The sequence below is a fragment of the Embiotoca jacksoni genome, unplaced genomic scaffold, assembly GCF_022577435.1.
Source record: "Embiotoca jacksoni isolate LCO1_2020_lvr unplaced genomic scaffold, fEmbJac1.0.p SCAF_22, whole genome shotgun sequence".
Lineage (NCBI taxonomy): Eukaryota > Metazoa > Chordata > Actinopteri > Embiotocidae > Embiotoca > Embiotoca jacksoni.
The window spans coordinates 11,074,035-11,102,019 of NW_027185363.1; the positions used below are offsets into that span (position 1 = coordinate 11,074,035).

The 27,985-nt window shown below is 46.3% G+C and overlaps 1 protein-coding gene across 5 annotated transcripts; it reads right to left on the reverse strand.

Annotated features, from left to right (window-relative positions):
• zfyve9a (zinc finger, FYVE domain containing 9a) lies at positions 1-27,648 on the reverse strand. 5 transcript variants are annotated; one of them, XM_069157941.1, is made up of 19 exons: positions 27,347-27,453; positions 19,670-19,775; positions 17,862-17,969; positions 14,915-16,329; positions 13,876-13,975; positions 13,063-13,239; positions 12,638-12,795; positions 11,242-11,350; positions 10,695-10,817; positions 9,501-9,656; positions 8,280-8,504; positions 6,315-6,397; positions 5,978-6,082; positions 4,107-4,257; positions 3,782-3,862; positions 3,012-3,174; positions 1,769-1,874; positions 1,062-1,238; positions 1-407 (listed from the first exon to the last, which is right to left on the reverse strand). In XM_069157941.1, exons 3-19 carry the CDS (start codon positions 17,929-17,931, stop codon positions 246-248), a joined length of 3,561 nt encoding a protein of 1,186 aa, XP_069014042.1. In that variant the 5' UTR covers positions 17,932-17,969; positions 19,670-19,775; positions 27,347-27,453; the 3' UTR covers positions 1-245. The 5 variants fall into 5 exon arrangements, with proteins under 5 accessions (XP_069014042.1, XP_069014038.1, XP_069014039.1 ...); XM_069157937.1 differs by having other exon boundaries at positions 11,221-11,350; XM_069157938.1 differs by lacking the exon at positions 27,347-27,453 and adding an exon at positions 26,966-27,021 and having other exon boundaries at positions 11,221-11,350.
• Positions 27,649-27,985: the final 337 nt, after the last annotated feature.

The following is a 27,985-nucleotide window of genomic DNA, read 5'->3' on the forward strand; positions in this document are numbered from 1 at the left end:
GGGGGGGGGCCCTGGCTGCGGCGGGTGGATGCATAGGTTCGACTTGAGAGATGCTACCCCGCCTGGCACGGCACAGTTTTTTTGTTTTTTTTTTCGGGCTCTTTTTCGAAGTGCAAAACGGGCCCGAGGAGAGACGATGGAGGACCGGGTGGTGAGATGACATCGGAGGTGAAGCTCTGGAGGCCCGGGGGGGCGGGCGGGCGGGAGGGAGCGAGCGAGCGGGGGGCCGGGGGGGCCGGGGACGTCTAGGAGATGATCTCCAGGATGTAGAAGACCAGCTCCATGACGACCGGGCCCTCGCTCAGCTGACAGGCCCCGCCGTGGATGACGGGGATCAGCGCGCTGTCCAGGTCGCTCAGGTACTGCGGCAGGAGGGGCTGGCCGTTACTTCCTGCCAGGTAACCCACCTGCGGACACGAAGAGAGGTGAGGCCGGATATCACGGCCAATATTAGTAACAAACAGGCACGTTTATACGACGATAATGAGTAATGAATGGCGAATCGAGGACACGGCGCTTCCCGCTTCACGTCCGTGAAGCGGGAAAGGCGACGGGATAAAAAAAAAAAACTTCTTCACGTTTGCTCATTTCTGATTTCAAGTCTGCCTCGAGTCCCCTCACAGTAGATTCCAACATTATTCAACCTACAAAAAGGCGGCGGCGCAACGCCACCGCTGCCATCAGGGCAGGTGTTAATGCCCGTAAAGTAATAAACCAAATCATATCAAATCTACAAAATGTCCCGAAAAACAAACAAAAAAACTCGTCAGTTCAGTCGCTTTTTCAGCGGGAACTTCTAACGAGGCTCGACGAATGGTTTCGACCATAGAAACTCCGTATCGTCATGGATACGGTCCTCCTATGCAGCCGCAGAGGTAAAAAAAATTTAAAAAAAATAAATAAAAATAACTACCCGGATCTAGAAGTAGAAGATAAAAAAAAAAAAAAAAACGATTTCAACAAAAGCATCCGACAAGACGTCCGCATGCACCGTGTCCGTATGAAGCCAAACCTCTCCGCGCTCCTTTCGTCCTCGCGTCCCCAAACCCGCTTCGTCCTACCTGGTCAGAGTCCAGCGTGACCCTCAGCCCCAGCTTGGCCATGCCGTCCTCCTTCAGCAGCTTGAGGTGCGGACACAGCGCCACGCAGAACGCTCTGGCCACGTTCTCCGTCAGCCGGCTGTGGTCGGCCGGGTCGCTCAGCCCGTTCGGTTGGTCTTCGCTCTGGAGGAAGAACACCTGGAGGAACCGCGGAGACACAAACAAATAAGACCTGCAGATTCAGTGTCAGCGAACAGACGACGAGGTTCAGTTGTGTTTTTTTTATACGTGTATAAAAAAAAAAGTGATAATAACGAGGCGGCGGAAGAACAAAGTGTAAAGGCTCCTCGAGGAGTAAAATAAAGCGAAAACGGACTGAAATAACTTTTCACACAGACCTGAAGGCCGACATGTTTTTCCTGATAAAAAAAAACAACAAAAAAAACAACAAAAGTGTCAAGAGTTGGAACTCGACATGTTTGCTTCCCTGCAGTGTGTCGTCTGTAACCAAGTCAGTCCTTTCCCCTCATTTGTGGCATGAAAAAAAACCAAAAACAAAACAACAACCCCGTCCTGTTGCTGTGTCACACCAGAATGTAGCTCGGCCTCAGTTAATGGATCTGCGGCCTCACGGGATCGAAGGTTAAAAACGTTTAAACGTTTTGTCGTCCCGCGAGACGTCCCTGAAAAAAAAAAAAGGAGCAGCGGGAGCGTAAGCGGCGTCGTACCTCCGTCCAGCGGATGACTTTGCCGTTCGCTTTGAAATCGGAGCCGTGGAAGATCTTGACGCTGGTGATGGACTCCATGGACTTCCCGTCGATGGGGCTGATGACACTGAGTAAACAAACACAATGATCTATTTACAAATGAAATACGGGAAGGGGAAGTTGTTTCTTTGGTTGTTTTTTTTTTAAACGTGAATAAAACTGATCAGGACTTCGTGTGGGAGACGCAAATAAACCCTTTTTTCTGCGGCTGCCGCCAGCGTGCCCTGGAGCAAGGCACCGACCTGCCAGCTGCTCAGCTGGAGGTGGAGTTGCCGACGTCAAAGACTCCGGCTGAGGTTGGAGCCATCTTTGTTTCATTTTTTCCTTCACTTTTAAAAGGTTGTTTTAGGGTTGTTGTTATTTTTTTGTTTTTTACAGCGGAGAACACACGTCGATCAACCGCAGCCAAAAGGCCGTTTGTTTGTTTTCTGTCCCTCAAACAGATTCTGGGTTTGCAAGTTTAAAAAAAAAAAGGATGAAGAAGCCTCCTGAAACCATAAATCTTTCGGTCCAAATGCAATCATCATTTTAATTGAAGTTTCTTTATTTTATTTGCTTATTTTGCTCATATACTGCTCTTTTTTTTGTTTTTTTTTTGTCACTATTTATTTTTAAATGCTGTGTTTTATAAAGACGGATGTTCTTCTCTGATGGACGATAAGAGTCCAAATTATTTTCTCTCCTGTTCCAGTAAGAACAAAAATACAGTGCGGGAAGAATAAGAGTGAAAGTGAAGCAGGGGGCCGTACAATGGAGCGCAAACGAGGACGGCCGTCCTGGCGCGACAGCAGCTCGACGGCCGACCCGTCCGGTCGGGGGTTAAAACTGCGACCGTGCAGGTCGTCTTCTGCCGATGACGCCGCGTCGTATCTGGCGAAAAAGCTCCCGATTATACTCGGGTCCCGTTAGAAAGTGCAGATGTTATCGGGCTGCTGTTGAAATTGATTGCGCTGGTCATGCATCTCAAAGCCCCCCCGTCGACCCGCGTCGTTCCTCCCCGCTGAGGCTTTTCCTCCGGAGGGTTTCCCCGAGCGTGCGTAATGACTTTTTATAGCAAAGCAGTAAATGCAGCGGCTGGAAAGCTATCAGTTCAATTGTGCGTGACATGAACGCCTCCCCGCCTTCCTCCCCCCCCCCCTCCTCCCCCCCACCTTCCTCCCCCTCCCTCTTCTGCTCACGGGGATCTTTTCTCCTCCCGTCTCACCCCTTGTTGAAGTTGTGGTCGTCCTCCGTCCACTGGATGTGGACCTGCTCCTGGTTCTCCTCCTGGTCGGCTTTACCGCACGTGATGGTGAAGTCCTTCATGTCCCTCAGGGCTTGCCGTAGGGAGTCCATGGTCTCGGCGGTGATCTGGATCATCACGCCGTCTAACAGAAGGGAGAGGAGAAGGGGAGGCGGGGGAGCAGCGGGGGAGCAGGGGGGGGGGGGGAAATCACCCATCAGCCGGGACCGAAAATGACTCGACAACTTCGGCCGCTGCAGGTGGAACTCCACACGGAGTACGGATATTAATAAATAACTACTCTATCACAGCATCGTGATCCGGGTACGACATGTTAGGGCGGAGCTGATGTGTTTGAGTATTCCAATAAATAACTCTCACGTCGAGGTTCTTCTGCACATTAATAGCAAAATGTAATAAATAATAAAAAAAAACACAATGCTCTGATGCAGTCGTCGTTTCTGGCTTGCAGAATTTCCCATAAGAGCCTCAAACACTGTGTGACGTTAAAGAAACGGCTTCCACACTATAAAAGATGAGTATATACATGTGTATATATACACACACATATATATATATATACACACACACACCTTAATATCTCCAACTTCTAGCTGGTACATTAATAATGAGTTTATGAGGACGTGAGCGGTTTCGGGCTCCTCTGAACCTCGTGAGGCAACAAAATATACGAAACTAATATTTCAGCGTTGTTGGAGCCAAACGTGTAAGTTTGTTGTCGCAGTTCTCACCTTCCACGATGCTGGTCTTGGCTAAGAAACCAGACGAGGCTTTCAAAGCACCGCTGAACACAAAGAAGCAGGCTCCAGTAACTGCAAGAGGAAAGGAAAAAAATAAAAAATAAAATAATAATCACAACTTCAGTTCGTCTTCACAAAGCAAACGTGAGGACGGGCCGCTTTCAGGCAAACAGACGAGACAAAGAACAACAGTCAGGAGGAGGATTTTCGGGCGAACGCGAGCCTTCCGGACAACAAGCTGGACATAAAACCCAGATGGAGACGGGGAGACGGAGGAGGTCGTGAATGCGATGAGTCTGTCTGTGCGTGTCGGCACCTTTGCGTGGCTGGTGATGGATGCTGATGGCCTGCGTCTGGTAGTTCCCGTCATCGTTCTGGACGCACACCAAGTGGGAGTCGGCCCGGTCGTTGAAACACGCCCCCATGGCCAGCACATGCTCGTTGGACTTGTTCATGGCCTTCATCAGCTGCGAGGACAAACAATATGCATGACTAATCGAGCGGCCCTCCGGGTGTGTGCGGAGGAAGACGGGCTTATGAGAGCGAGGCGGCCTGGTTAAGTCTAATTGCTGTGGTCTCGTGGGTAAAAGTGCTCGGTTTAAACGGGACGGCGCCGAGATGACAGATTGCAGGGAGGAGGCGAAAAAAAAAAAGAAAAAAAAAAAAGAAGACAGGGACATGAGGGGGGGGGGATATCAATGGTTGAAAGAGCTCCACATATTAATTCTGCTAAATCTCCTGCCTCTGCGCCTCTTTGAAGCCGTCCTTTGCAAATCAGAAATAAAACTGAAAATCTGGAGGGCTTTAACCACTTGCTGCGCTAAAGGCTCGCCTGCAAGCTGTTGAGTAACGCTCCCCACTTCACATTACTGGGTTCCCATCTGGTACTGCATCGGCAGCCAAACGCTACAACCGGCGCCGCTCGCTCCGCCGCGCCTCCCTCCCTCCCTCCGTGTGTGTGTGTGTGTGTGTGTGTGTGTGTGTGTGTGTGTGTGTGTGTGTGTGTGTGTGGCACTTCTTGTGGTTGGACGTTCATTCACACCCTCGAGGCAGCAGCGTTAGAAACGAGTGGGCAGCCGGCGTCTCGTTCAGCTGCAGGGACCCTGGAGAGTTCGTCGTATATAAAAACCTACACAGAACCGACATGCGTGCGTTGGATCCTCCTCCTCCTCCTCCTCCTCCTCTCATCAGTGTGATGGGGGGAAGGAGGGTGGAGGGGGGGGGGGGGGGGGCGATTCACTTAAGTTTGTGTGGTGGAAAAAAAAAAAATGAAGCATGATCCAAACAAGAGACGACTCCGCTGTCTCTGAAGTCTCGTTTTCAAAAAGTTCAAATGTGACACCGTGTCAAAAAACAAACAAACACTGATGTGTCAATCAAACCCCACTCGGGTGAGACAGAAAATGTTTGACAAGCGCAGATGTAAATGTAAAAGCTAAAGCGCTCGTACTCTCTCCTCTTAAGACGAAGGAAACGACCCGTGCAGTTCGCGTGGAAAGGCGAGATGGTTTGGTAACCGCGGTAACGTGTTTGCGCATCAAATTCAGAGGCGTTTTAAGCAAGTTAAACAAACTGATCACAGCAGCTATCTGCTCTTGTAAAGTCAACATTAAAAGAAGCCTGTTTTTTTCTTGTTTTTTTTTTCCCTTTCGCTCCCGATGTGAGAACTTTCTGATTTTCTCCGTTTTATATCGTATCGAATTTCAAATCTTTTGGATTTCCATCAGTTGGTTGAGCAAAAAAAAAAACGAGCGATCGAACGAGGTCCGCCGGGCTCTGGGGAACTGTAAACGAACAAAAATATGAGCGGCTCCGTCTCGTGGTCCACAGGTGAATCCTTGTTTAGCTGCTGCTGGCGGTGGGAAATATGAATGAAACGCTGTGAAACGGTGACTAAAATAAACAGATGGTGAGTATTCAAATACTAGAAAAAAAAAACAGCATCAGGGTATTTCATGGCATTGATGCAAAAACTGCTTTCAAAAAAAGAAGCTGAAATTAAACCAATAACACTCGATCGGTTTTTATGAACATCAGCTGGACTCGAACTAAAAAAAAAAAAACAACATCATGTAATTCTTGTCGGACCGGAACAAGTGAAGTGAACTGGGGGAGTTCGAGGGACATTATTTTCCACAGCTGGTCGCGTGACGGCGTCGTGGAGACGTCGAAACGCCGGACACTCACCTCGTTGTAGCGATTGCTGGGGATCTTGATGCTCGTCTTCCTCACCTCCATGTCCACGACCAGACCTTTCACCACCGGCAGCGTGTACTGGTAGTTACGGAAGTCCTACAAGGACACGCAGAAGGACAAAAAAAAGCAACCCTGAGAGAGTGCGGTCGAACTAAAATAAACCCACTCGCACAAAACGACAAACGAACCCGGGCGTCCGAACAGCTGCATTCCTCTTCGATGAAATTCGTCTTAAAATGTCGAGAGAGATTGTTGTTTCGGGCGAATAGTTGTGTTGGAGCGGAGCTCTTCAACCTTGAAAATTAAAACGGAGAAACGAAGCACTCACCGCGAGCAGATTCATGATGGTGTGACCGGTCTCTCCGAACAGAGGTTTCCTGAAGCGAACGCTGAACAGCGGACACGGATAGACTGCAAAACAAAATGTTTGCCGTTAAAAAAAAAAAGCACGTCGACTTATCCTTCTTCGGCTGTCGTGGAAACACGTAGAGTGCTCGAGCGGAATAATTATCAAACGGTTCAAGCGTTAATTGCTGCTTTATTATGTGATTTCATGAGTGCCTGGAGCTTTTAAGCTCTGCGGGTTATTCCAGGTATTTTCATGTTTTTATAACCTGTGTGATGCGTTTCCTCTTTTCTTTTTTTTCCCCCTCCTCCTCCTCCTCCTCCTCTTCATTTATAAATGCAAATGAACAAGAGACCTCACACACCATCATCACATGCAGCGAACTGAGCCTGCAGTTAGGAGGAACACGTTTAATCCACAAGTAAAAAAAAAACAAACGTTTTTTTTTTTTTCTTCTTCAACTAAAGCTCCTTAGATGACTATTTTTAGCCTTATCTCAGCAAACAGCTGGAAATGAGAGCTCACTGCAAACTCTCATTAGCAATAAATAAATAAATTTAAAAAAAAAACAAACACCAATCTGAGCCTGAATCTTCGTGCCGACGAGCCTCTTCGGGCTTCTGCTGGTCAGCCCTTAAAATAGGAGGCGAGAGCGGGAGCAGAGCGCCGGCGGGATTAGTTTCAACGCGACGCCAACGTCTTGTTGTTTGAGAGCTTCGGCCGTACGTGGCTCGGTTTAATCTATTCTACCCGGGCTTGCCGGATGCGGGCGAGGGGCTCAGCGGAGCCGGGCGGCGCTGCGTGCCGGCAGGTCTGGCTGCGTGAGAGAGAAGACGAGTCTCTCCGATAAAGACCTCTCACAAGACTCCCAGGTTCACGCGGGAAGCTGGGAGAGAAAGTACGAGAGCCGTCTGCAGGAGGCTTCCTCCGACAGCTGACACGCTAAGCTCTCCGGATCAATCTGGATCTCAATATTTTACCATAATAAACCGTCGGACCATTTAGAGGACACACGGGCTCTTTTATTATTATCCATTTAACTTAGTCATGTTTTTTTGGGTTTTTTTTTTTGCATAAGCTTGAGGCCGTTCCTTCGTAATTAACGTCGCGCGTGTTTTTGTCGTCGGCGGTTTTGAAGGTTTAAAAGAAATTCAACTTTTAAAAAAAGGGGACAAATTGACTGTCTTGATTCAAATTCAAACTTAAATCCACGTAATGGGACTAATGTGAAAGGTCACAGGACCAGATCTTTTTTTTCTTGAAGGTCCCCCAGACATCCACAAAAGGAAGTCAAACGCCTTAAACAACAGAACCATCATATTTGGTACATAAATTCTGTAAAGGGTCAACTACTGATACTTTATATTTTAAACTATTCCTTATTGTGACCGATATAAAACATTTTCGGGAGATCAAATGAGTAAAATAAACGTAGTAAAAATTAAAAAAAAAAGTTAAAAAATTGGGATTAAATGGGTTCATTTTTCTTCAATCCAACAAATATGTTCTCCATCTTCCATTCACTTCATTTGAAGCCCACAATTCAACCAATGTTTTGGTGGTTCTGTATCTCCAGTTGGCGGGTGTACCCGGTCAGCTAACGGAAACACCGACGGTTAATCCATCATGTCGAAAACGACATTGAAGTGCATCGTCCCACTCGGGGACTGATTCACGTTTGTGTCGAGTTGGATCAATATTCATTTGACGTCAAATCCTATTTTTGGAATTTTTCGGGTGAGCAAGGAATTGTTTTTCTTTGAGAGGAAGCTTCATGTCACCAGATGTTAAAAGAAGAGCAACCGTTCCTTTTGTTGTGCCGTTTCTTTGTGTATCGTAGTTTTGCTTCTTTTTACATTTTTAACGACATTAAATGATCATAATCAGATCATCGTTATTTCTTAGTTGCTACGTGTCGTCGTCCCCCCCGTATCCCTCTGAACTCACATCGGTACTCTGCTCCCAGCCGCAGCATGAGGCGGATGGGGAAGACCTTGGCCCAGGGCGTCTCCCACTTCTGGATGAGGATGCCGAAGAGGTAGGGCGGGTTGGGCAGCAGCAGGTCCTGCAGCGACTGGAAGGAGGGGCTGATGTAAAGGAAGCCGCCGTGCTCCTTACTGCCCAGGAAGCTCTGCGTGAAGAACGAGTGACTCAGGTGGCTCAGCACGTTGCCTGAAGACGAGGAAGAAGAGAGCGGGAGGTGAGAGGAGAGGTAGGAGACGTGAGGAGGAGGAGGAGGAGGAACAGGAGGGATTGGTGAAATTGAAGCAGAGAGGCACAGCGGGGGGTAGAAGGAGAAGGTGGGAAGATAACGGGGGGGGGGGGGGATATAATAGAGTAAAAGGGATTTTTTTTTTTTTTTTTTTTTTAAATGACGAAGGAAACGAATCGAAAAGGATGAAATGGAATAAAATAAACAAACAAGAAGCACAGAGGGAGAAAGTTCTCGGATATGAAAGGCAGAGGCGCTCTGTGTATTGCTGGGGTGAGTCAGCGTGGATGAGGAGCCCTGCTTTAGTCTCTATTAAGTTCTACAACAGTGAATAAAAACTCCCTCTTCTACCTCATACAACCCGCAGAGGCTTCGTGTTTCTAATAATCTGAGGGAGGGATCAATGGCTTTAGATGGCACATAACACAACAACCCCGATGACGAGAAGGAAAAGGAAAAAAAAAAAAAAAAAAAAAAAAAAAAAGCTCAGCGGCTGGGACTTGCTAAAGCCGGCACTTCTTCTGGAGGCCTGACTGAAACCGACGTAATCGGGAACGACGCGCGCAATACGGCTCTCGTCCTGTGAATGCGAAAAAGGAAACAGCCGGAGGGGAGCGAGCCGTCAAAGTCGGCCGACACGAGGCGTTTTTTTGCTCGGCAGCACACGGAGTTTAAAGCGCAAGACGAGCGGCGGGGGGCGAGGTGTCACGCCTGGAGGGAGGTGACCCGACAACCGGGACGCTAATGTTCGGACCGTTCTTTCACGGACGGCAACCTAGTTTCCAAATAGAGCTCGACGAGGGGCATCGGCGGTCTCTGCGGAACGTTCTTTTCCTCTTACGCTACGTTGCTTTACAGTTCGCCCATTTCTCACCGACGGGAGACGCTAATGAGCCGCCGTCTCCCGCAGCGGAGGCGGACCTCCCCGCGAGGCCCGCCGGGTCTCGTTTTCTTACCGGTGAGGGCCTCCTGGTAGAGCTGCACGAAGTGGGTGAAGATGTCTTTGGGGATGGTCTTCTCGTCCGGCAGACACTGGAGCAGGATGACGACCTCCGCCTGGCCGACGGCGTGCATGCCCTTCGTCGTCACGTACCAGCACTTCCTGTTTACGTCTGTGGGTCGGGAGAGCAGAAAGATGATGTCGGGACACAGTCATCGAGCCATCAACGTTTCACCAGCTCCTTTAAAACGTATTCGGAGGGGTCCGAAAGTCAAAGACCACGTCACGTTTTCACGGAAACCCGGTAAATGATCGGAGAGTTGGAGGATTCGGAAACTTTCAAAAACCAAAAGAAGTTCGGACGTTATTTTCAGATTCCGCAGCATTTCTAAGACGGCGATCAAATTGAAGCAAATTGCCGGCGTAGGTCATGTAAACATCTTTCTACGAATACGTCAGGTTTCCAGCTCAGATAACCCTCGGGTGGATTTGGTCGACTCATCTGAGGTCTGTTCCAGTAAAAAAAAAATCAACCTGCAGCCATCGATCACTCGTTATAAAAGGTGCTTTTAAAACACTTCCGTGGAAGCTGATCAGTTGCGTCCAAAGCACAAACAGGAAGGATAAAAAGTGAGCACGCCAGCAGGAGATCAATACGTGAAGCTTTGTTCACGGAGAGGCAGAAAAAGCCGCCTCGTCGCAGACGCAGCATTTACTAAATAAAGAACGGGCGACTGATCAGTGAAAGTCTCGACAAAAGAAGCCGTTTCTTGCGGAGGTCTCAGAGGAAACCCCTTCTCGTTTCTTTTCAACTCGCCGCCGTTCTCAGCGGCGCCGGCGCTCCCTGTTGCACATTAGATGCAAACTATTTCTTTCCGTTACGTCCTTGTCATGTCTGAGTAAATACATCTTAGAGTCTGAATGACGAGAAGCCGTTATAACGGAGAGGTGACCGTTACATAATCAGTCCAGAACGAGCTACGAAGGTCTCCGCAGGCATGTTTGGCTGCTCTGTAATTCACTAGAAACGGAGCTTAATCAGGCATGATGAAAAATGCGTACAGTACAAATATCTATTCTACCATTTCCCTTATGTCATCATAAAATGATTAATTCAGAAGTGGGGTCTGCACACTCGCTAATGCTCTTCAAAAAAAAAAGAAAAAAAGTCTCTAAATCAGTGCTGTCAGTCGGTACAAACGTGACTCACAGTTGACGAGCTTGACCATCGCGAGCAGGTTAGCATTGAGCACGAAGACCAGGGGGTCCGGGCCCCCCTCCTCCAGCTGCTGCATGAGCACGATCTCCGACGGCCGCTCCTCCACCGCGTAATCTGCAGGTTAGTTTGGAGTCGGGGAAGGAGAAGGAGGAGGAGGAGGAGAAGGAGTCGAGGTAAAGTTAGATGTAAAAAAAAAAAAAAAAAAAGGAGGAAGATCCGAGGTTGAGAGGGTGGATGTCAGAATGAGAATCGAGGAGTGGGTGGAAGTGAAGCAGAAGAAGAAGAAGATGACGACCAAATTTCGCCGTTAAAAACCACCCCGATCATTTCAACATCACTGCATGTACAACCCCCCCCCCGCCCCCACCCCCCTCCCCTCCCCGACGGCAGTGAGGAGTAGCCGAAACACGGGCGGTGATATGAAGCACATCAGAAACACGCACACGAGGAGCACAAACACGGCAGCTTGACGGAGCAATGAAGGAGGCAGCAGAATGGTGAGGATGAGGGCAAGCACCTGTGATGTGGCCTCCCGTACCTCCTTTGACTCCGGTGGAGATGAGGATGGGAGGGAGCCCGTCCTCCGGGATCAGGCTGAGGGAGCTGCCCACGGGGCTGCCCACCGGGGCAACGGGGATGTGGGCTGCCTGGAGGGGGTGGAGAGAGCAGGGGGCGGGGGGGGGGGGGGGGGGGGGGGGGGGTTGTGGAGTTACCGTAGGTCACGAAACGCAGCGAGGTGTAATAACACGGCGACAGAACCCGAGAGGGCGCTCGTGGCTGTGATTGAAAGGCGGAACGGGTCGAGTTCGCGCCTGCAATCACAGTCAGGGGTGCGGCTCTGGGCGCCGGTGGCATCAGAAATCCACCGTATCAACGGCGTTCTGCAAAATAATGGACATCTTACAGGATAGAAACAATGATAATAAACCAGGATAGAAGAAAAATACTTTACGTCCAAAAATCGGTGTACTTAAATGGCATTTCCTTAAAGTTAAATAAATAAATGTAATCTCTAAAATTCACCTTTAACAGGTGATAGTTTTCCACTGTTATTTTTACATGTGTAGTTCTGTCCCAAAAATGTGTTGGTGACACTTCAAAAGATTATTATTATACATATATATATATATATATATATATATTTTTTTTTTAAACGACAGTCAAGACAGACAGCAGATATCCTGACGTTCAGTCCCTCGCACGGGCGAAACTCTCCGTACAAATCTGCTCAAATTCGATTCCTTCAGTCACTCGAATAATTCTGTCAGATTTGATAAAGCAGCAGAAGACATCACGCGACTGTTTCCATATCTCCTGTGATTAGTAAAAACGTCAAACATGCCTGCTGCTCTCACTGGTTTGTTGAAGTCACATTTACCCCGATGCATCATCATGTGATAAAAACCAGCAAGAACAGTTGGAAAAACACAGCAGGAGCCTGCAAATCAAGGGGCCACTTCTTTGGACTCTTTGGCATCAAATTTCTCAAGAGTCGAGAGTTGAACTGTCGTGTTTGGTGTCGCATGTGAGAGCGTAGCATGGTGAGACCATCTGAGCTGCACAACAAATCGCACTGTTCGTGAATCGTCCCGACAGCTGACATTCAGCGAGTCCACACTACGACCCGCGGAAACAAACAACTTCTATGTGCTGTTCTTGTCGTGAGGCAAAACGCAACCTATCAGTCACCTACAGTATGTCGGCTTGTAGCGACCACGGCTCAGGACACGCCAGCTTTAAGCGCTTCAGTCTTAACGGCATTTCTGATTCTGATCTCGCAACGGGGAACGTTTCTTTTGAACTCTGTTGACAGTCTGTGACTGTCCCACAGAAAAGGCTTCCTTGCGGCTTCCTTGGGCAGAGCAGCTAACGCGGGCACACACGCTAACCTAATGGCATTAGCCGGGGCTGGATGCCTTTCGTGCCGCGCCTACCTCGGAGGACTCCGACGTGGAGGACTTGTTGGAGATGGCCAGCGAGTGAGAAGAGGGAGCCGGGCTGGAGGTCGGAGGTTTGGGCGACTCTGCCGTGTCCCCGTTAGGTAGGACCCCATCGGCGAACCACACCCTCCTCTGCTCACGAGAGAGGGACCCTGAACACACACGCACGCACGCACACACACACACACACACACACACTACATTTTTACCTCCGTGTCTCGTTTGAACGCCCACAGACACAGTGAAACACCGCAAGGGTTACGTAAAAGAAAACCGCAAACCTGCATCACGACTAGCAAGAAAGAAAGAAAAAAAAAAAAAAAAACACTACTTTTAATGATAGCTGGGGACTGAAAGTCAACGTAGACGGTGAAGAGTAAAGCTCGTGGGGTATTCAAATTCCTCATAAAAGGTCGTACCCTCGTTGCCAGGCTGCTTCAGGACTCCCACAGGCACCATGACGGTGGGAGGGGGCGAGCTCAGCACTCCGGAGGCCTGCGCCTGCTGCAGGGGGGGGATGGTGGAGCAGTACTCCGCCGGGTTGTTGGGGTTTGGACTCTGGTTGATTGCAGGAGTCGGCGTCTCCCATGATTGAGCTGACGAGGGACGGAAAATAGCATCAGTAACCATCACAAAGCATGTGTCTATGTGTGTTATAAATAAATAAATAAATATATATAAAAATAAATAGCATAAATAAATAAATAGCTGGCCAGAGGTAGTATTCCTATATTTACCTCTGAGGTTTAATAGGCTTCTTCACAGCTGGCATTTTGACTTGTAGTAGAACAAAATGCACAGGTGTAACTCGTTTATTAACGAGGACTCCGTTTCATGTTATTAATTGCACCTGTGTTTTTCCTGCAGATATTAGCAGTCGCTGCGGTCTATACCATACTGCATATATCGCTCCACATGAAACAACACAAATCAAACTGCTGCAACACATTATTTATGTCAAAGGACAGTTTTAACCAGACAAACTTTTAAGTGTTACTATTGTTTAAATAAATTTTTTTTTTCAGATTAATAATGATAATAAACTTTATTTCTTTCTTTCAGACAGAAAATGCTGCTCAAAGTGCTTCACAGCAAAGATAGTCGCACGCAGAGCTTCACGTAAAAAAACGGATATAAAAGATTTCAATCTTTCCGAATGAAATCCCTCGGTTATATTCATGCGATTCAGCTGTGAAGAAATAACTTTTTTTTTTTCTGAGAATGATGCTCACTAGTCGTCAGAGCCGAATGACAGGTGACACAAACGCGAGCCTCCTTCCGGTCCATGTACACGAGTTTACACTTCAGGCTGCAGCACGTCGCACAGAACACCTTAAAAACAACAAGAAAACACACAGAAATGCATCGTTCGCACCTCGATCCTCCAAATGTCGAGCACGGTGAACAAAAAAAAAACAACAACTCAGTGACAACGTCTCCAAATTGTTTTCCGCTTTCACTGTAAAGACTAACCTGAGGATAAGTTGTGCTTAAAATGCGCAGCAAACGTGCCATTTTATGGATATTGATTTCTTGTACTTAGCCGGCGCTTCAGTGAGCTGCAGCTGTGTACAAGACACTTCACTTTCAATGAATGGATTAGCACCTCGTTACACATCATTATCTGCCAACATGTATTTGGTCGATGATTCAACAGAGGGCGGATGATCCTTTTCATTTCAGAGCCGTCATAATCTGGTTTGTGGATCGGCCACTCGGTTGGTGGGTGCAGTGAGGATCCCGCTGCGTCTATTGTGTGCGGTCCCAGAGCAGGTGATGCTAATGCCGCAGTGCCAGCTCCTCCCTGCTCGAGTGGCAGAGTGCGAGTGTTTGTTTGTTTGTTTACCACCCTGGGAAATTAAGTAGCGGGCCGGCGATTTTCCAGTGCACTGTCAGCGGCCACATCTTCAATTTAAAGCACCGGGCGGACACCCTGCCACATATGTGGGTGGCCTTCATGCTAGAAAGCTAGCTGCACACCCGCCCGAGCGGACCTGCATAGAAATGCCTAAAGAGCAACTTATTTTTCCAAAACCCTGCACGTATGCTCACTGAAGTTAAGCGTTTTAAAAACTTGCAGAATAAGGGTACCTGCATCCCTGTAAAAAAAAAAGGGGTCTTTGTGGTTCTGAGGAGCCGATGACAGAACGTCATCTACTTTTAGGGAGCAACTCGTGAGATTCATTTCAAGACGTGCAAGGTGCTTTGCTGTAAGCACGGTTTGCAACTCGGTTGCAGTGCTCACATTAAAGCAGTTCCAACACCACTGACCTTGCCGCAGGCCCTGCAGTGGTGCCTCCTCTTGGTGAAGGTGAACCTGACATCGCATTTCATGCAGACAGGAGCCTGAGAGTCGGGCACCCACACAGGGGCGACCTCTCCCAGGGATAGGGCAGGTTTCCTGCTCAGAGCCCCCTGCTGGCCCGCCTGGAGGTCATTGTCTGGGCTCTCTGAGGGCATCCGGGAAGGAGAGTGGATGACGCCGTCTCCGTTCACACTGACTGTACTTTGATCAGTCCCACTGGGCAACGTTTCAGAGGGGGTGCCTCTCCGACCTTGGTTCTCAAGGTTCTTGTTTTTGCTCACAGCGGACGGGCCGAGCTGGTTTTGGACCTGGCCCGACAGCGGTTGCGGGATCTGGAGTTTGAGGCTAACCGGCTGCTTCGGTCGCGCCCCTCCGTAGGGAACGCTGACCGGCTGCAGTCGGTTGTTGTTGAGTTTTGGTTGGATGCTACCTGACCCCACTGCTCCTCCGTCACTGTTCTCCTGCTTGCTCTCCTCCATTTCTTTCTCCTCAGTCACGGAGTCCTCTTTGGAGGGTACGGGAGAGGGAGAAAAGCCCTCCTCCTCGTCCTTCTGCTGCGCCTCCTTACACCTGGAGCTGCTCCCGCTCTCCTGCTCCAAACCATTGGGAAGGCTTGTTATTCTGAGGAGCTGGTCTATCTGTCCGTCTGGACCACGTCTCCTGTCCTTCTCCTCCGCTCCGACCCCGTCGGGAGGACACACGCCATTCTCCTCCAAAACCCTCCTCCCGTTCAGACTTTCTCCCCGCTCCTCCTTTGAGCGTGCACTTTGCTTTTCTGCACTTAAGTCCTGTAAAACAGCCGTACAGCTCTCCTCTTGGACACCTTTCCCATTTTGTGTTGCGAGTTCCACATCTGGATGTAATTTCTCACACGGTTCCTGTTCTAATCCCACCTCAAAGGTAAAGTGAGTGTGACTGACAGCGGAGCCGCCTACTCCGGATGAGGCAGCTGTGTCTTCACGTTTGGCTTCCTGGTCAGAAGCGGCAGGCCAAACGTCTGACCCGATCTCTCTGCTGAGCCCGTCCCGTTGCGGGCTGGCTGGGCAGCCGTTCTCCACGGCACTACAGGCCGTCACGGGGGGCGGCGAGAGGTCGTCGGTGCCCACCAGTTTGCCGATGTTGGGCTGGGGGAGCGGTGGGCTGTGGACGTCTGCCGGACGCTCCTCTACCCAGGATAGAGGCTCGGGACCGGGAAGTCTTTTGGGGTCGGTCCCCGGAGAGGCACTGGAGGATGAATCGGGGAGAGTCTTGAAAGGCAGCGGACTCTCCCGGGGGCTGAGGTCTGCATGGGCCAGTGTGGGGTTCAGGGAGAGCATGTGGGCTGGCGGGGCCAGGATCTGGGTCCACTTGGCATCCGAGAGAATGGGAGTGTCCGTCTCATCTGCAGAGAAAGAAAGAAAGAAAAAAAAAACGATGATTGTATCGCAACCACCAGAAAAACTTTTTACTTGAAAAGATATCTGCTTGTTCAATTAGAGCTATTTTCATTACTGATTAATCTGCAGATTATTGTTACAATTAAATTTTTCCTCAATTTGTAGATGAATTATAAAAAAAAAAAAAAAAAGTCTCAGTTGTCCAATTTTCCACAACTCAAGATGATGTCTTCAAATGCTTTGTTTTGTCTGACAAAAACTTCCAAACCAAACTATTTTGTTTTTTCTTTCAATCAAGTTTTGGACTAATCATCTCTCTACATACAGAGGCATAATTTAATTTGCATACATAACCTTTCACCCTCATTGTCTGGACAGCTTGGGTTTTTCTTGTACCACTGAAGACATGAAATACAAAATAAGAGGAAGTGGCTACTAAGAGATCAGGAACTCAAGATGGGCAAGACAGGGCGCCTCGGAGAACTGATAAAACGATGCACTCCCGGGAGATGGAAAAGAGCTAAAAACGGCAGGAAGAAACCAGGGGACAAATTTGAGAAATGAGGTTGGCATGGAGTGGGAAATTAGCGTGTGGATGGACTGGGAAATTCTGAGAAAGTGGGTCAAATGGATCGCTCACCCCTGGGAGCCGTCAGTCAAGCTGACACATGAATGCTGTGTAATATCGGTGAAAAATTCGTACAATATTTATTCAAAATGACTTTCTCACACAGCGTCGTGTCGGCTCCTGTACGGCTCTCTCCTCCCTCCGCTGGAATTCATGCTAAGCTGTTTTAGTATGTAGTGCACCAGGTTGAAGCGCGCGCGCGCACACACACACACACACACACACACACACACACACACACACACACACACACACACACACACACACACACACACACGCACACACACGCACACAGAGAGTTAATCTGCCAAGCTGGATCTCTGGCAGAGGACACAGATAATCACTCACAGCCAAAATACACTGAGCTCACAGTACCATTAAAATACAGTGTGTGTGTGTGTGTGTGTGTGTGTGTGTGCAGGATTTGCATTTTTGCTCAGGTCATATGTCAGAACTCTAGAAAAAGAAGCAGACTGTTTGTGCTGGAGAGATTGGAGTCTGCAGACACGCAGCGTTTACTTTACAATTACAATAAATAATCTTTGTGAAAACACTGGTCAAAATAGCCCCCTGAAACTATTTCTTTACTTTTCATGATCATTAAGTGTGATAAAAAAAAAAAAAGAAAAAAAAAGACCACCAATTACACAGATTTACAAAAGCCCAGGGGAAACGGTAAATCCAATTAGTCCTACTCCCCCTCTTGCCCGCCCTCAATCACCGCCTCCAAATGTCAAACTCAACGGGCGGCGGTTGATCGTCTGACACCTTGATGGTTTACCCACATAATGGCACCCGAACGGCAGCTCTTCAGAAAAGGCGCTCCACCTTGTTTTGTTCATCTTTTCTGACTCACTGTTTGTGCCCCGTCTGCCGGCCACACCTTCTAAAGCTGCCGTACAAGCTCACCTTCGTTCTGCTCGAACTCGTCCAGCACCTTGTCCAGGTTGAAGGCCTCGGCCTGGAAGTAATTCTCCATGGGTCAGGAAGCTCCACCCTGCCGACGGCCGTGTGAACCTGGAAGCGGGAGGGGAGCGTGTCCTCATTACCAAATCATCCATATCTTTGTCCTCTACTCGCTTCAGTCTGATCTCTTTAAAAACAGAGACATCCCCCCCCCTCTAACTCTCTTTGGCTCTTGCTACTCATTTCCCTCCCTCTCTTCCGTGATCACTGTGGGGTCACAGAGATAATGACGGAGAAATATGAGCACGGGCAAAGTCTTTTTTGATTAGAGGGTTTCCTGCATGAATTAACTGATCTCGAAGTGAATAAACAGTCGGGAGGAGAACTCGTCAAATTCTTTTCCTACCGTTTCCCCTCAATCCAACAATGAGCCGAATACTCGTATCATCTTAAAATGTGTACAGTATACTAATTGGTCTGCTAACACTTATTTCCACTCAATTATTATTTTAGTGAGATTGCTGCCGTCATTCTGCCTCAAATCTACACAACGACATTGATGATCAGAAGAGTGAGATTTTGTGTCGATCTATAAATAGTTTCAGCTCCATATGACAATGACACATCCGTTCGAACAAAGGTTCATGATTAAATAGCTCAAGGTTAGCCACCTTGTAGCTACCGGTACTTTTTACAGCATGTTCTCATTTCATTTAATTTCATTCGGGACAAGGAAAATGGTGAGGCAAGGACGAAGGCAGTAATTGTATTAATGTGAAGTCCCGCTCCGCTCTGCTCTGTATCTCCGACTGATTCTTGTGATGCTGGAGATCCAGCAATTCAAATCTGTCCAACTAAAACACTTCCGGGAGCGAGTTGGGATGTTAGCATTATGCTAAAACATCAAATGCAGAACGCTTCTTCGCAGGTTCACGATGTGTTGTTTTTGTTTTGACAGGACTTTTTCGTCTTTGCCCCTTTCCTGACAACTATTTGCATTTTTCAAAGTGAAACTCCTACTGAAAAAGAAAAATATAATTTAGGATAGTTACTAATATCGAAGGTGAATTTGACAACTCAAGTTTATAGACTGTACTTCTGTGTAAAACAAACGTTATTCAGGTATTGTGAATGACAATACCTAACAAACCATTGTGGATCAAGTATTTCAGGGTTTTCCGCTTTTTAAAACGATGCATTTTAACAGAATTTTGGACTATTATTACAATATTTATTTAAAAAGGCATAGGTGTCATTTAAATTGGGTTTCAAAGCCAAATAATTCTAATTCAGAATTAAACATTCAGTTTCAAGATCATCGAAATTCAGTTTCAAACTGAAGTTTCAACTACAAGTTGAGCAATTCAAATTCTCAAAGCAATTATTCAAGTTTTGCAATTCAAATATAAATTATTCAAATTCAGTTTTCTACAGACATATTTCTGCCCATATAAGCGCTGTGAAAAAACTTGAGCGCGGCACTTAAGATTCACAATGATGGGACGAACCCTCTTTTTGTTTTTAAAACATCACTGGAAACGATCTACAGACTGATTTACACGATAATGACCCGGGTGGAAACCCCGTGTCATCACTTGGCCATAAAACAAAAGCTCCTCTCTCCATCTGTCCGTCTGTCTGTCTTGATGCCTGCTCAATAATCCAGGCATGAAAATCACAGAAAGTTGAATCCGTTGATCTGGACCCAAAGTTTAGCGGGCGAAACGTTCGATCGCTCGTCCAAGTGACTCCGTCCGTCCCGGCGCACCCGCAGGTGTCCCCGGCATCGGCCTCTGTTCGTCGGCCCTCACCTGCACAGAGGTCCTCGTCAGCAGTCCCAGGCGGTGGTTCTTTCTCAGTGGATTTCCCTCTTTCGTTCTCACTTCACCCAGTCTGGCCCGCGCCCAGCGCCCACACCTGAGGCAGAGAGGGGGAAACACCCGTCAGCACGCAGCTGCTTCTCAACTCGTGTGGCAAAGTGCAGTTGGACCCCTTGGCTGCACAACGCGGGTGATGTAATGAGTAAAGTTATGGGGCATAAAAACCGTGAGGTCCTAAAAATCATAGAAAGGTAAAAGACCTTGAAGACTGTGTACACTCAGTCAGCACCTGCATTTTATTGAGCAAACGACAGCTCTTATGCAGGAGGGATGGTTCTTCAGTGAAAGTCCGACTTGGGCTTAAATTAAAAAAAAATATTTCAATTTAAAATACAAAGTGAGATTAAACAAACTTTGGTTTAAACAAATTTGATATTTTAGTTTTCTCAATTCAAAGTAAAACAACCAGTTGATCAACAAGAAATGAACATCTTCAGATTCTACTGCGATACCTTGTTCTATCTTATTTATCACTGTATATATAAATATATACATAAGTACATGGATTGTGTGTATTTGCATTTGTATATAGATATGTAAATTCTAATTTAACTTAATTCTATTTACATAATCACATAAAACTGTAGTATTTTTTTCCCCCGTGGATCTCAGGAAGAGCAGCAGTTACTGCTAACAGCTGACGGAGATCTAAGTGAAGACACAAATTCTGATCATTAATTGCAGAAATGTTTGATATTTACCAATTCTAGCTTTTAAAATAAACGGTTTCGATGTTTTTCTTTGTAAACTGAACGTCTTCTGGCTCAGGAAAAATTATAATTCGACAAATTCACATTTCTGTAGAGGAAAACGATTGAGAAGAGTCACCAGATTGACAAATAAAGTAAATAATCATGACCTACGGCCCTATTTTTTTTTTTTTTTTTTAAATCATGTCATACTCAATTATGGCGAGATGAAGAACCACAGCTCTGTGTTAATGTATGCACCCGTCGCCCTGACGATGACGACGACGATGATCAATCAGTGCAAAATCTCCGATAAGCCCGGGACACCACAGTTCATGAACAACAGCCTGTATCAGCTGAGAGCCCCGTACAGCGTCTGGCTTATCATGTGTGCCGCACATTATCATACACAGTCAGCAATTACCCAGCCGAGCTCGACAGGGCAATCAGAGCCGTGAATGGAAAGCAGCTGAAGCCTGAATCACTGCACTGCCACCCTGCCCAGTCTGTCCTTGCTGATGAGACCTTGGAGTGGGGATGTGATGTGGTGTGGCTGTAAGGTGTGCGTGTGCGTGTGTGTGTGTGTGTGTGTGTGTGTGTATATATATAGGGCTGCAAATGAGTAACAGCCAGGCTGAACTTCAGGGTCATTCTCATAAGGACAAGCGCGACCAGGGGATTACACCAGAGAGCAAATACTCCACAGAGTGAAGGCCTCGCAGAAAGGAGCAGTCAACACATTTTCCGCTTAGTTTAAGATGCAAGCACGGCCCCGATGTCAGGCACAAAACAGCGAAGGCACGGGACAGGGGGCTACACATGCTGCATGTACTAGGGCGCGGGGGGGGGGGGGGGGGTTTGTCATATCATTTTAGCCACACAGAGAGCGAGGCTGAGGGAGAACGCCGGAGTCAAAGCCAAAACCAAAGCCATCCGAGGAACATGGAACGCGCTATAAAAAAATAAAAATAAAAAAAAAAAGCTTCTTTGAGTTAAGACCATCTAGAAATTAGCAAAGTACCAGAGCTTTCATAAAAGCACATTACAAACCATTAGGCTGGCACAGTCCAGATGGAGTATGATGACTCGGGCTGAACACGAAACAAGTGACATCATCACCCCGGTAAATATAAACTGTGACCTTTTAGAAACAGTTTCATTTGATGACTTCTTTAATCCACTCTGTAGCACGTAATAATGATGTAAGCCATTACTAATTACTGAAACCTTTTGTTTGCCGATGGGAAACACAAGAATCACTTTAGTCTCAATGATGCTTCAGACTGGGAAGTTTTCTTTTTTCTCATCTGCGCAGTTCCACGGTATCGACTCAGTGTAATGGCACATCTCAAATTCTTTATCTGTAACCTCATTTTTCAATCCTTTCTGTTTGCATTTGGATTTGGATTTGCTTGGACACAAGTCCTACTGGGAAAACAAACACTGAAGCCGTAACCCTTCGATTTGCTTACGACATCTAACAACTGAAGCGGGACAAATTAAAACTGCCGATATCTTAAGGAAAACTATTACCGACCAAGACGTAGATTGATGTTGATGTGGTGAACAAGTCCCACTGAAATTGACTCGGAAGAATAAAGCAAGAAAATGTGGAAAAAAAAAAAAAAGTGATTTTAAATCCACTGACCCAAAAACTGAAACTAAAGAGTGCGAGGTGGTCCGGTTTACCGAGAGTAAATTACCTTCACATCGCCTGCACCGAGCACCGAGCGGGCGCAACATCTGAGCGCCAAAGTTTATCCTCATCCAACCTTCTGCCCTGCCGACGTCAGCGCACACTTCTCCCTCCATAACTGAATGAAAGACTTCTAAAATTGTCCTGCAACGTAAGAGCCTGAACAGCTCCAGTGGACTGTGGGGTAGTGCACTCATATATAAACACAGACACACACACACACACACACACACACACACACAGACAGACACACACACCCGCCTCAATGAGGACAGGAGCCCATCCCTGATTAAGATTTAATTACTCTGCAGAGGCGCTGAATAATGCATCTTTAGTCAAAGTGCGTGAAGGAGTTGTATTTTTAGACATGTAAACTTGGAAAGATGCTTTAAAGGAGACATGCAGTGTGTGTGTGTGTGTGTGTGTGTGTGTGTGTGTGTGTGTGCGTGCGTGCGTGCGTGCGTGTCAGTCTGAGTGCCAGTGAGACTGGAGGAAAACCTGCAGCTACACATTCTGAGGAAAACGTTGTGCACGAACATGCTGCAACTCATCAGCTAACGACTAATCAAACACGAGCAGAGCCAATGATGTGATGTGACCTGAAGTAAAACAGTAAAACAAGAAGATGGAGAGAGAGAGAGAGAGACAGAGAGAGACAGAGAGAGAGCGTGACGGGACAGCTCACCTGCCAATTATCAAGAGCTGCTCTCTGAACTGTTCAACAGACATAATGTCCAAATTTAACACACAGTCCATATTAAATGTCTTAAAATTGCTTCGGCTGATGCACCTCATTGGTTTGAAATAAAATACCTCGACAAATATTTGAGGGATTGCCATGAAATTTTGTACAATCCACTGTGCCAAAGTACAGCTTCACAGAGCTCCTGGCAGAGCCGGAGACTCTTAAAGGAGCCGTGTGTAGGATTTTGTGGTATCTGGCACCGATGCTGCAGATCGCAGCTGACTGAGCACCTGATTTTCTCGTCAAATTCAGAATAAATGTCGCGCATAAATGTTCCTAAGTGTTCAGACGTAGTCTCGGCTCGTGAAGTATTTAAGGCAGCTCGAGAGGTACGGTAACCTGGTTAGGAGTCACCAGCTGACGGCTGCATGACGCATACAGAGAGAGAGAGAGAGAGAGAGAGACAGGGAGGAGAGAAGCTGTTTTGGAAACGCATGGCGATATGAATCACAACACAAACAAGTGAAGGTCATGAAAGTTGCTGACGGGTTTGACTGAGCGGAGCATGAATGCAACACAATGCTCAGAACTTAAGTGATTCTTCCAAATACGCACATGAACCACAAATTAGAAAAAGAAACACAAATATTATAATGGCATAAAAAGCTCGGGGGGGGGGGGGGGGCACGCTGCATTTTCTGTTTGTAGAGCTGAAATGAATCATCAATGATTCAATTGTTCTGATAAACAATCAACAGCCGATCACATTTCTTACTTCCAGTTTCGAAAAGGTTGTGTTGTTTTTTTCTGTTATCTTTGTTTCATATGACAGCAATTATATTTTATGGGGGGGTTTTGGTCAATCATAAAAGCAATACATTTAGTGGAGTGAACTTTGCTTCTGGGAAACAGTGAACTTTCTGACATTTTAGACCTAAAACCAATTGATTATTCAAAAATTAAAAAAAAAAAAGTATTATTATTGCAGCTCCGATCTTTTTCATTAATACATAATCTTTACATCTGCGTGACAAAATTATCTCAACTCCGCATCCACTTGCTTGAGTCAGAGTGATCAACTGTATCTCAGTCTTCATCAGTGAATGGAGATGGGATCGAGTGTCGTAACATGATGAAGACCGTGATGCTGCCGAGAGCTCAGGAAAAGCTACACAGCGGACCTGAACTTGTGACTACGTTGTCATACACCGAGGGGATTTTTGATGAATCGTGTCGTGGACAATTAATCACAATCTTATTTCTTGGATGCTTTATAATACCGACGGATAAGTTACAATGGGTGATGAAGACGAGGCTGTCTGAGGGATAAACAAGCTGTGTATTAAACCGCCATGAAGGGTGTGACGCAGACCTTCGGAGGCCTACTATTGGCTGATTTAGTGCACTAGGGCGGGTCTTTGGGTGAACATCAGTGTACTCCTTATTTCCAACATCTGGATGTCCTTACGTCAGCACATGAGAATGAATGATGAAGAGACTTGACTGAAAGTGTAAGTGTATTTTTTTTTTTAATAGACCGCTGTCCTAGTTTTTGCCAAGAAGTGTTTCACATGCAAGTCAAAAGCTTTGCAACATTTATCACAAGTTTTATATCAACTTCATCAAGCGCGACATCAAGGAGGAAGGCTTTGACTATGGTGCACTTAATAGAGCAGCAGTTGTATATTCACAAATAAGTTGAAGTGTATTACCGAGCAAATTATCAGCAGCTTTTTTTAATTTTGATCATCAAATGTTAATTTTATTTATTTTTTTAAATCAAAAACACCAAATATTTGCTGTTGTTTTTGTATTACAGCTGAAATAAAATAGTCAAGGGATTAAAACAATGAATTAGCAACTGATTTGTTTATGGTATTTTTTTTATTTCGTTTTATCCCAAAAGGAAATTATTCACAAGTTTCACCAATTTTCTTCTTTTCTTTGTGACGGTAAATTAAAATTATTTTGCTTTTGGACTGATGATTTGCTCAAACAAGGAAATTGCAGACATCAACAAGGGTTCAGAGACCGTATTTATGCCATTTTTCACACTTTTGTAACATAAACTAAACCGGTAATCAAGAAAACTTTTTTTTTTGACAGATGGTGGAATAAAACAACCCAAATATGACTGCAGTGTGCTCTGACAAATTATAATACTTCCTGACATTGACAGACAAACTGATTAATCAAGAAAGTAATCTGTGGATAATACAGCAGTGAGAATAATAGTTGATTGGCGCCCTATGAAAACTGCTTTGAGATTAACTGGGGATTTAAGATTAGGGCTTGGCCCTCGACATGTTTAAGTTCTCATTGTAAAAGCATACTAAGCGTCTTATAAATACTTATTTAAGAAATCAAACCCCAAGTTTCTGCACTGGCCCTTTTTTCTTTTTTTTTCTCCCCCTGATGCAACAGACTTCCTGGGACCACGAGCTCACAACCTGCTAAACAGCGCTCTCAGATCCATATCCAACGCCACCGTGCTCCAGACGCCGTCTACTGATGGTGAACACAGGAAACCTCAAACGATCACTTCCTCTCCTCAAGAATGGACTGACATCACTTTCTAACAACACGATCGCATGACTGAGTGACACATTATTATGTAATGTTTGACGCCCTGGCTGGGAGTACACTGGGAGGTGTCCCACACCTCCTCCTCCTCCTCGCACTATGCTGAGGATGAAATAAATAAAACCAAAATGCATAAAAGAACGACGCGCCACAGGTTTGTATCCTCCAAAAGGGCCACGCTCTCTCAAAAATGAGATAATTTCTTTGACGGGGGAGTTTAAAAAAAAAAAAAAGGTAAATCCACTGAGATTTGAAGACTGGAAAAGGTAAAGAAGAGAGTAGCTGTGCTCCTGATAGAAAAGAGCTGCTCTGCTTCACAGCAAGTGTCAAAAGCTATTATGAGCTTCCTTTCTCCCTTATGTTTTGATCTACATTTAACCACCACAAGACAGAAAAACCAGCACGGGGAGACAAGCTGCTGGGCTGCCATCAGGGAGAGACTTGTAATACTTTCTGAAAGCATACAGTAACCTACATCTGGGAAGTCTCTGCACACACGAGAGCTCGTCTTTGCACGGGCGCCTGTTGGATCCGTCAACCCATTCACCCCCCCTCTGGGTTTTAATACCACCTGAAGATGGAGCGGGATATCATCTTCTCGTTTCTCAGGTGATAACCCTCATCAAGTGTCCCGTCTCTCGTTTCACGTCCAGCACCGACGGATCAGTCGGTCCGGGCCGGAGAGACGACCAACTCACAGCAGACCTGCAGAGTCTGAGTGTTTAAAAGAAATACACTTTGATATGAATGTGATGTGGCTTTCTCCGGAGTCACAAATTCATTTTTAATTCCTCCCCGCTGATGACTATTCAAGGTGGCACTGGGCTGGGGCCCACTTCCTCATAAATCCACCTCCAGACTTTGACTAAGGCCTGCAGACCAAATGATGAGGTAAATGCAAAAAAAAAAAAAGACATGGCACCAACAAACCTCACCCAACCAACTCTTAGGAGCAGAGAAATGACCATTAGTTTGCATTATGCAACCATAAGTGGCACTGTGGCTGTGCCTGCTGCCTGCAGGCCAAGCACAGCCTGGCTGGGTGAATCTTATTCACGGGTAGTCTGGGAAAACACATGGAGAAAAAAAACAAAAAAAACTACTCTGTGATATTCAAGAAAAAAAAATGGGTTAAATCAGTGCAGCTATATATATATATATATTTAAAAAAAAATTAAAAAAACAGTTATTGGGGTTTGTTTGCACCAGAACTTAAGACAGTTGCATTAGCTGGGCTGCTAGCTCAAATTAAATTTAACGTCCACACTAAATACAACAACAACAACAACAACAACAAACAAAAAAAAGGCCACGAGTAAGTTTCCAAAACAGTTACCAACGAGTCGCCTCAACAGTGTGGTAAAATTAAAAAAAAAAAAAAAAATATATATATATATAGAGAGAGCTGAATAATAGCAATGAATAGCAGCAGGGGAGTGAAGTAGCTAGTGTTAGCCCACGACGGTTCAGCGGGCAGTCGTGCGCCGAGTGACGGCAGCGACTCGCCGCTCTGACGGACAGTCGCACCGCCGCCGAGTCGGTGAGCTGCGAGGCGAACGGTCGTAACGGTTTACCCTCAAACGGCTCTCCTCCTCCGGGGGTTGACTCGGCTCATTTCACACAGTCACTGGAAGTCTTTTAAACCTCCCCACCACCACCACCCCGTCGCACTAATAGCGTTTTTTTTTTTTTTTTTTTTTTTTTTTTAAATAAATAAATAAATAAAAAATACAGAGTTGCCCGTAAAACGGCACCTTTTCCTAGACGCCGTTTAACCGGCGAAACAGACCGTAAAATAACCCCGGCAGCCATCCACACACACACACACACACACACACACACACACACACACACACACACACTTTCGGTTGCCGTTTGTAATGGCGGTGTGTGTGAACGTCGGAGCAACAACAGACCTGTGAAATGTCACGGAAAAAACAAACCCAGTTACTCACCGGAGGAATCCTCATCTCTACGTAAAGTCCCGCGGAGCCCCTCCGTTAGCATCCGTCATACCGAAATCGCCTCTCGGAGCTATTTCTGAGTATCCTCGGGTTGGACCTAACCCTCCTCCTCCTCCTCCTCCTCCTCCTCCTCCCGCCTTGCCTTGCCTTGCCTTGCCCGACTCAAAACAAGCACAAGTCGGAAAGTACAGCCTGTAGTCTGCCGTAGTTGTGCGACAACCGCTCGGAGGATCCCTCCCCCAAGGTTTAATACTGGGAAAATAAGGAGAAGCGTTAAGTTATAAACAAACGGGGAGACTTCACACTTCCGGTTACACCTTTCAAAATACACCTCCGACTCTGTACGTTTGAAGTATCCAGATGTTTCGCTCAGGTAAAGCCAGTTGTGGAGTTTAACTAAGTACGTTTGCTCAAGTAGAATTTTTTTTTTTTTTTGTGGTATTTTTACTTGAGTTATTCTACTTTATGCAACTTTAGAATTCAACTCTACTAAGTGAGACCGATATTGTACTTTTTACAACAATATATTTGTCTGAAGGCTTTTTTTTTTTTTTTTTTTTTAAGATTACATTTTTCATAGCCTGTATGTCTAGTAAAAACAACGTATCTCCAAATTTGGTGATTTTGAAT

Bases quoted from the DNA above. Each gene is read 5' to 3' on its own strand.
- zfyve9a (XM_069157937.1), bottom strand. From the start codon at position 17,931: ATGGAGAATTACTTCCAGGCCGAGGCCTTCAACCTGGACAAGGTGCTG. The intron at 10,818-11,220 runs GTGCTTGCCCTC...ACTAACCTGCAG, and splicing joins TACGGGAGGCCACATCACAG to ATTACGCGGTGGAGGAGCGG. The intron at 1,239-1,768 runs GTACGACGCCGC...CGGTTCCTCCAG, and splicing joins AAGTCATCCGCTGGACGGAG to GTGTTCTTCCTCCAGAGCGA.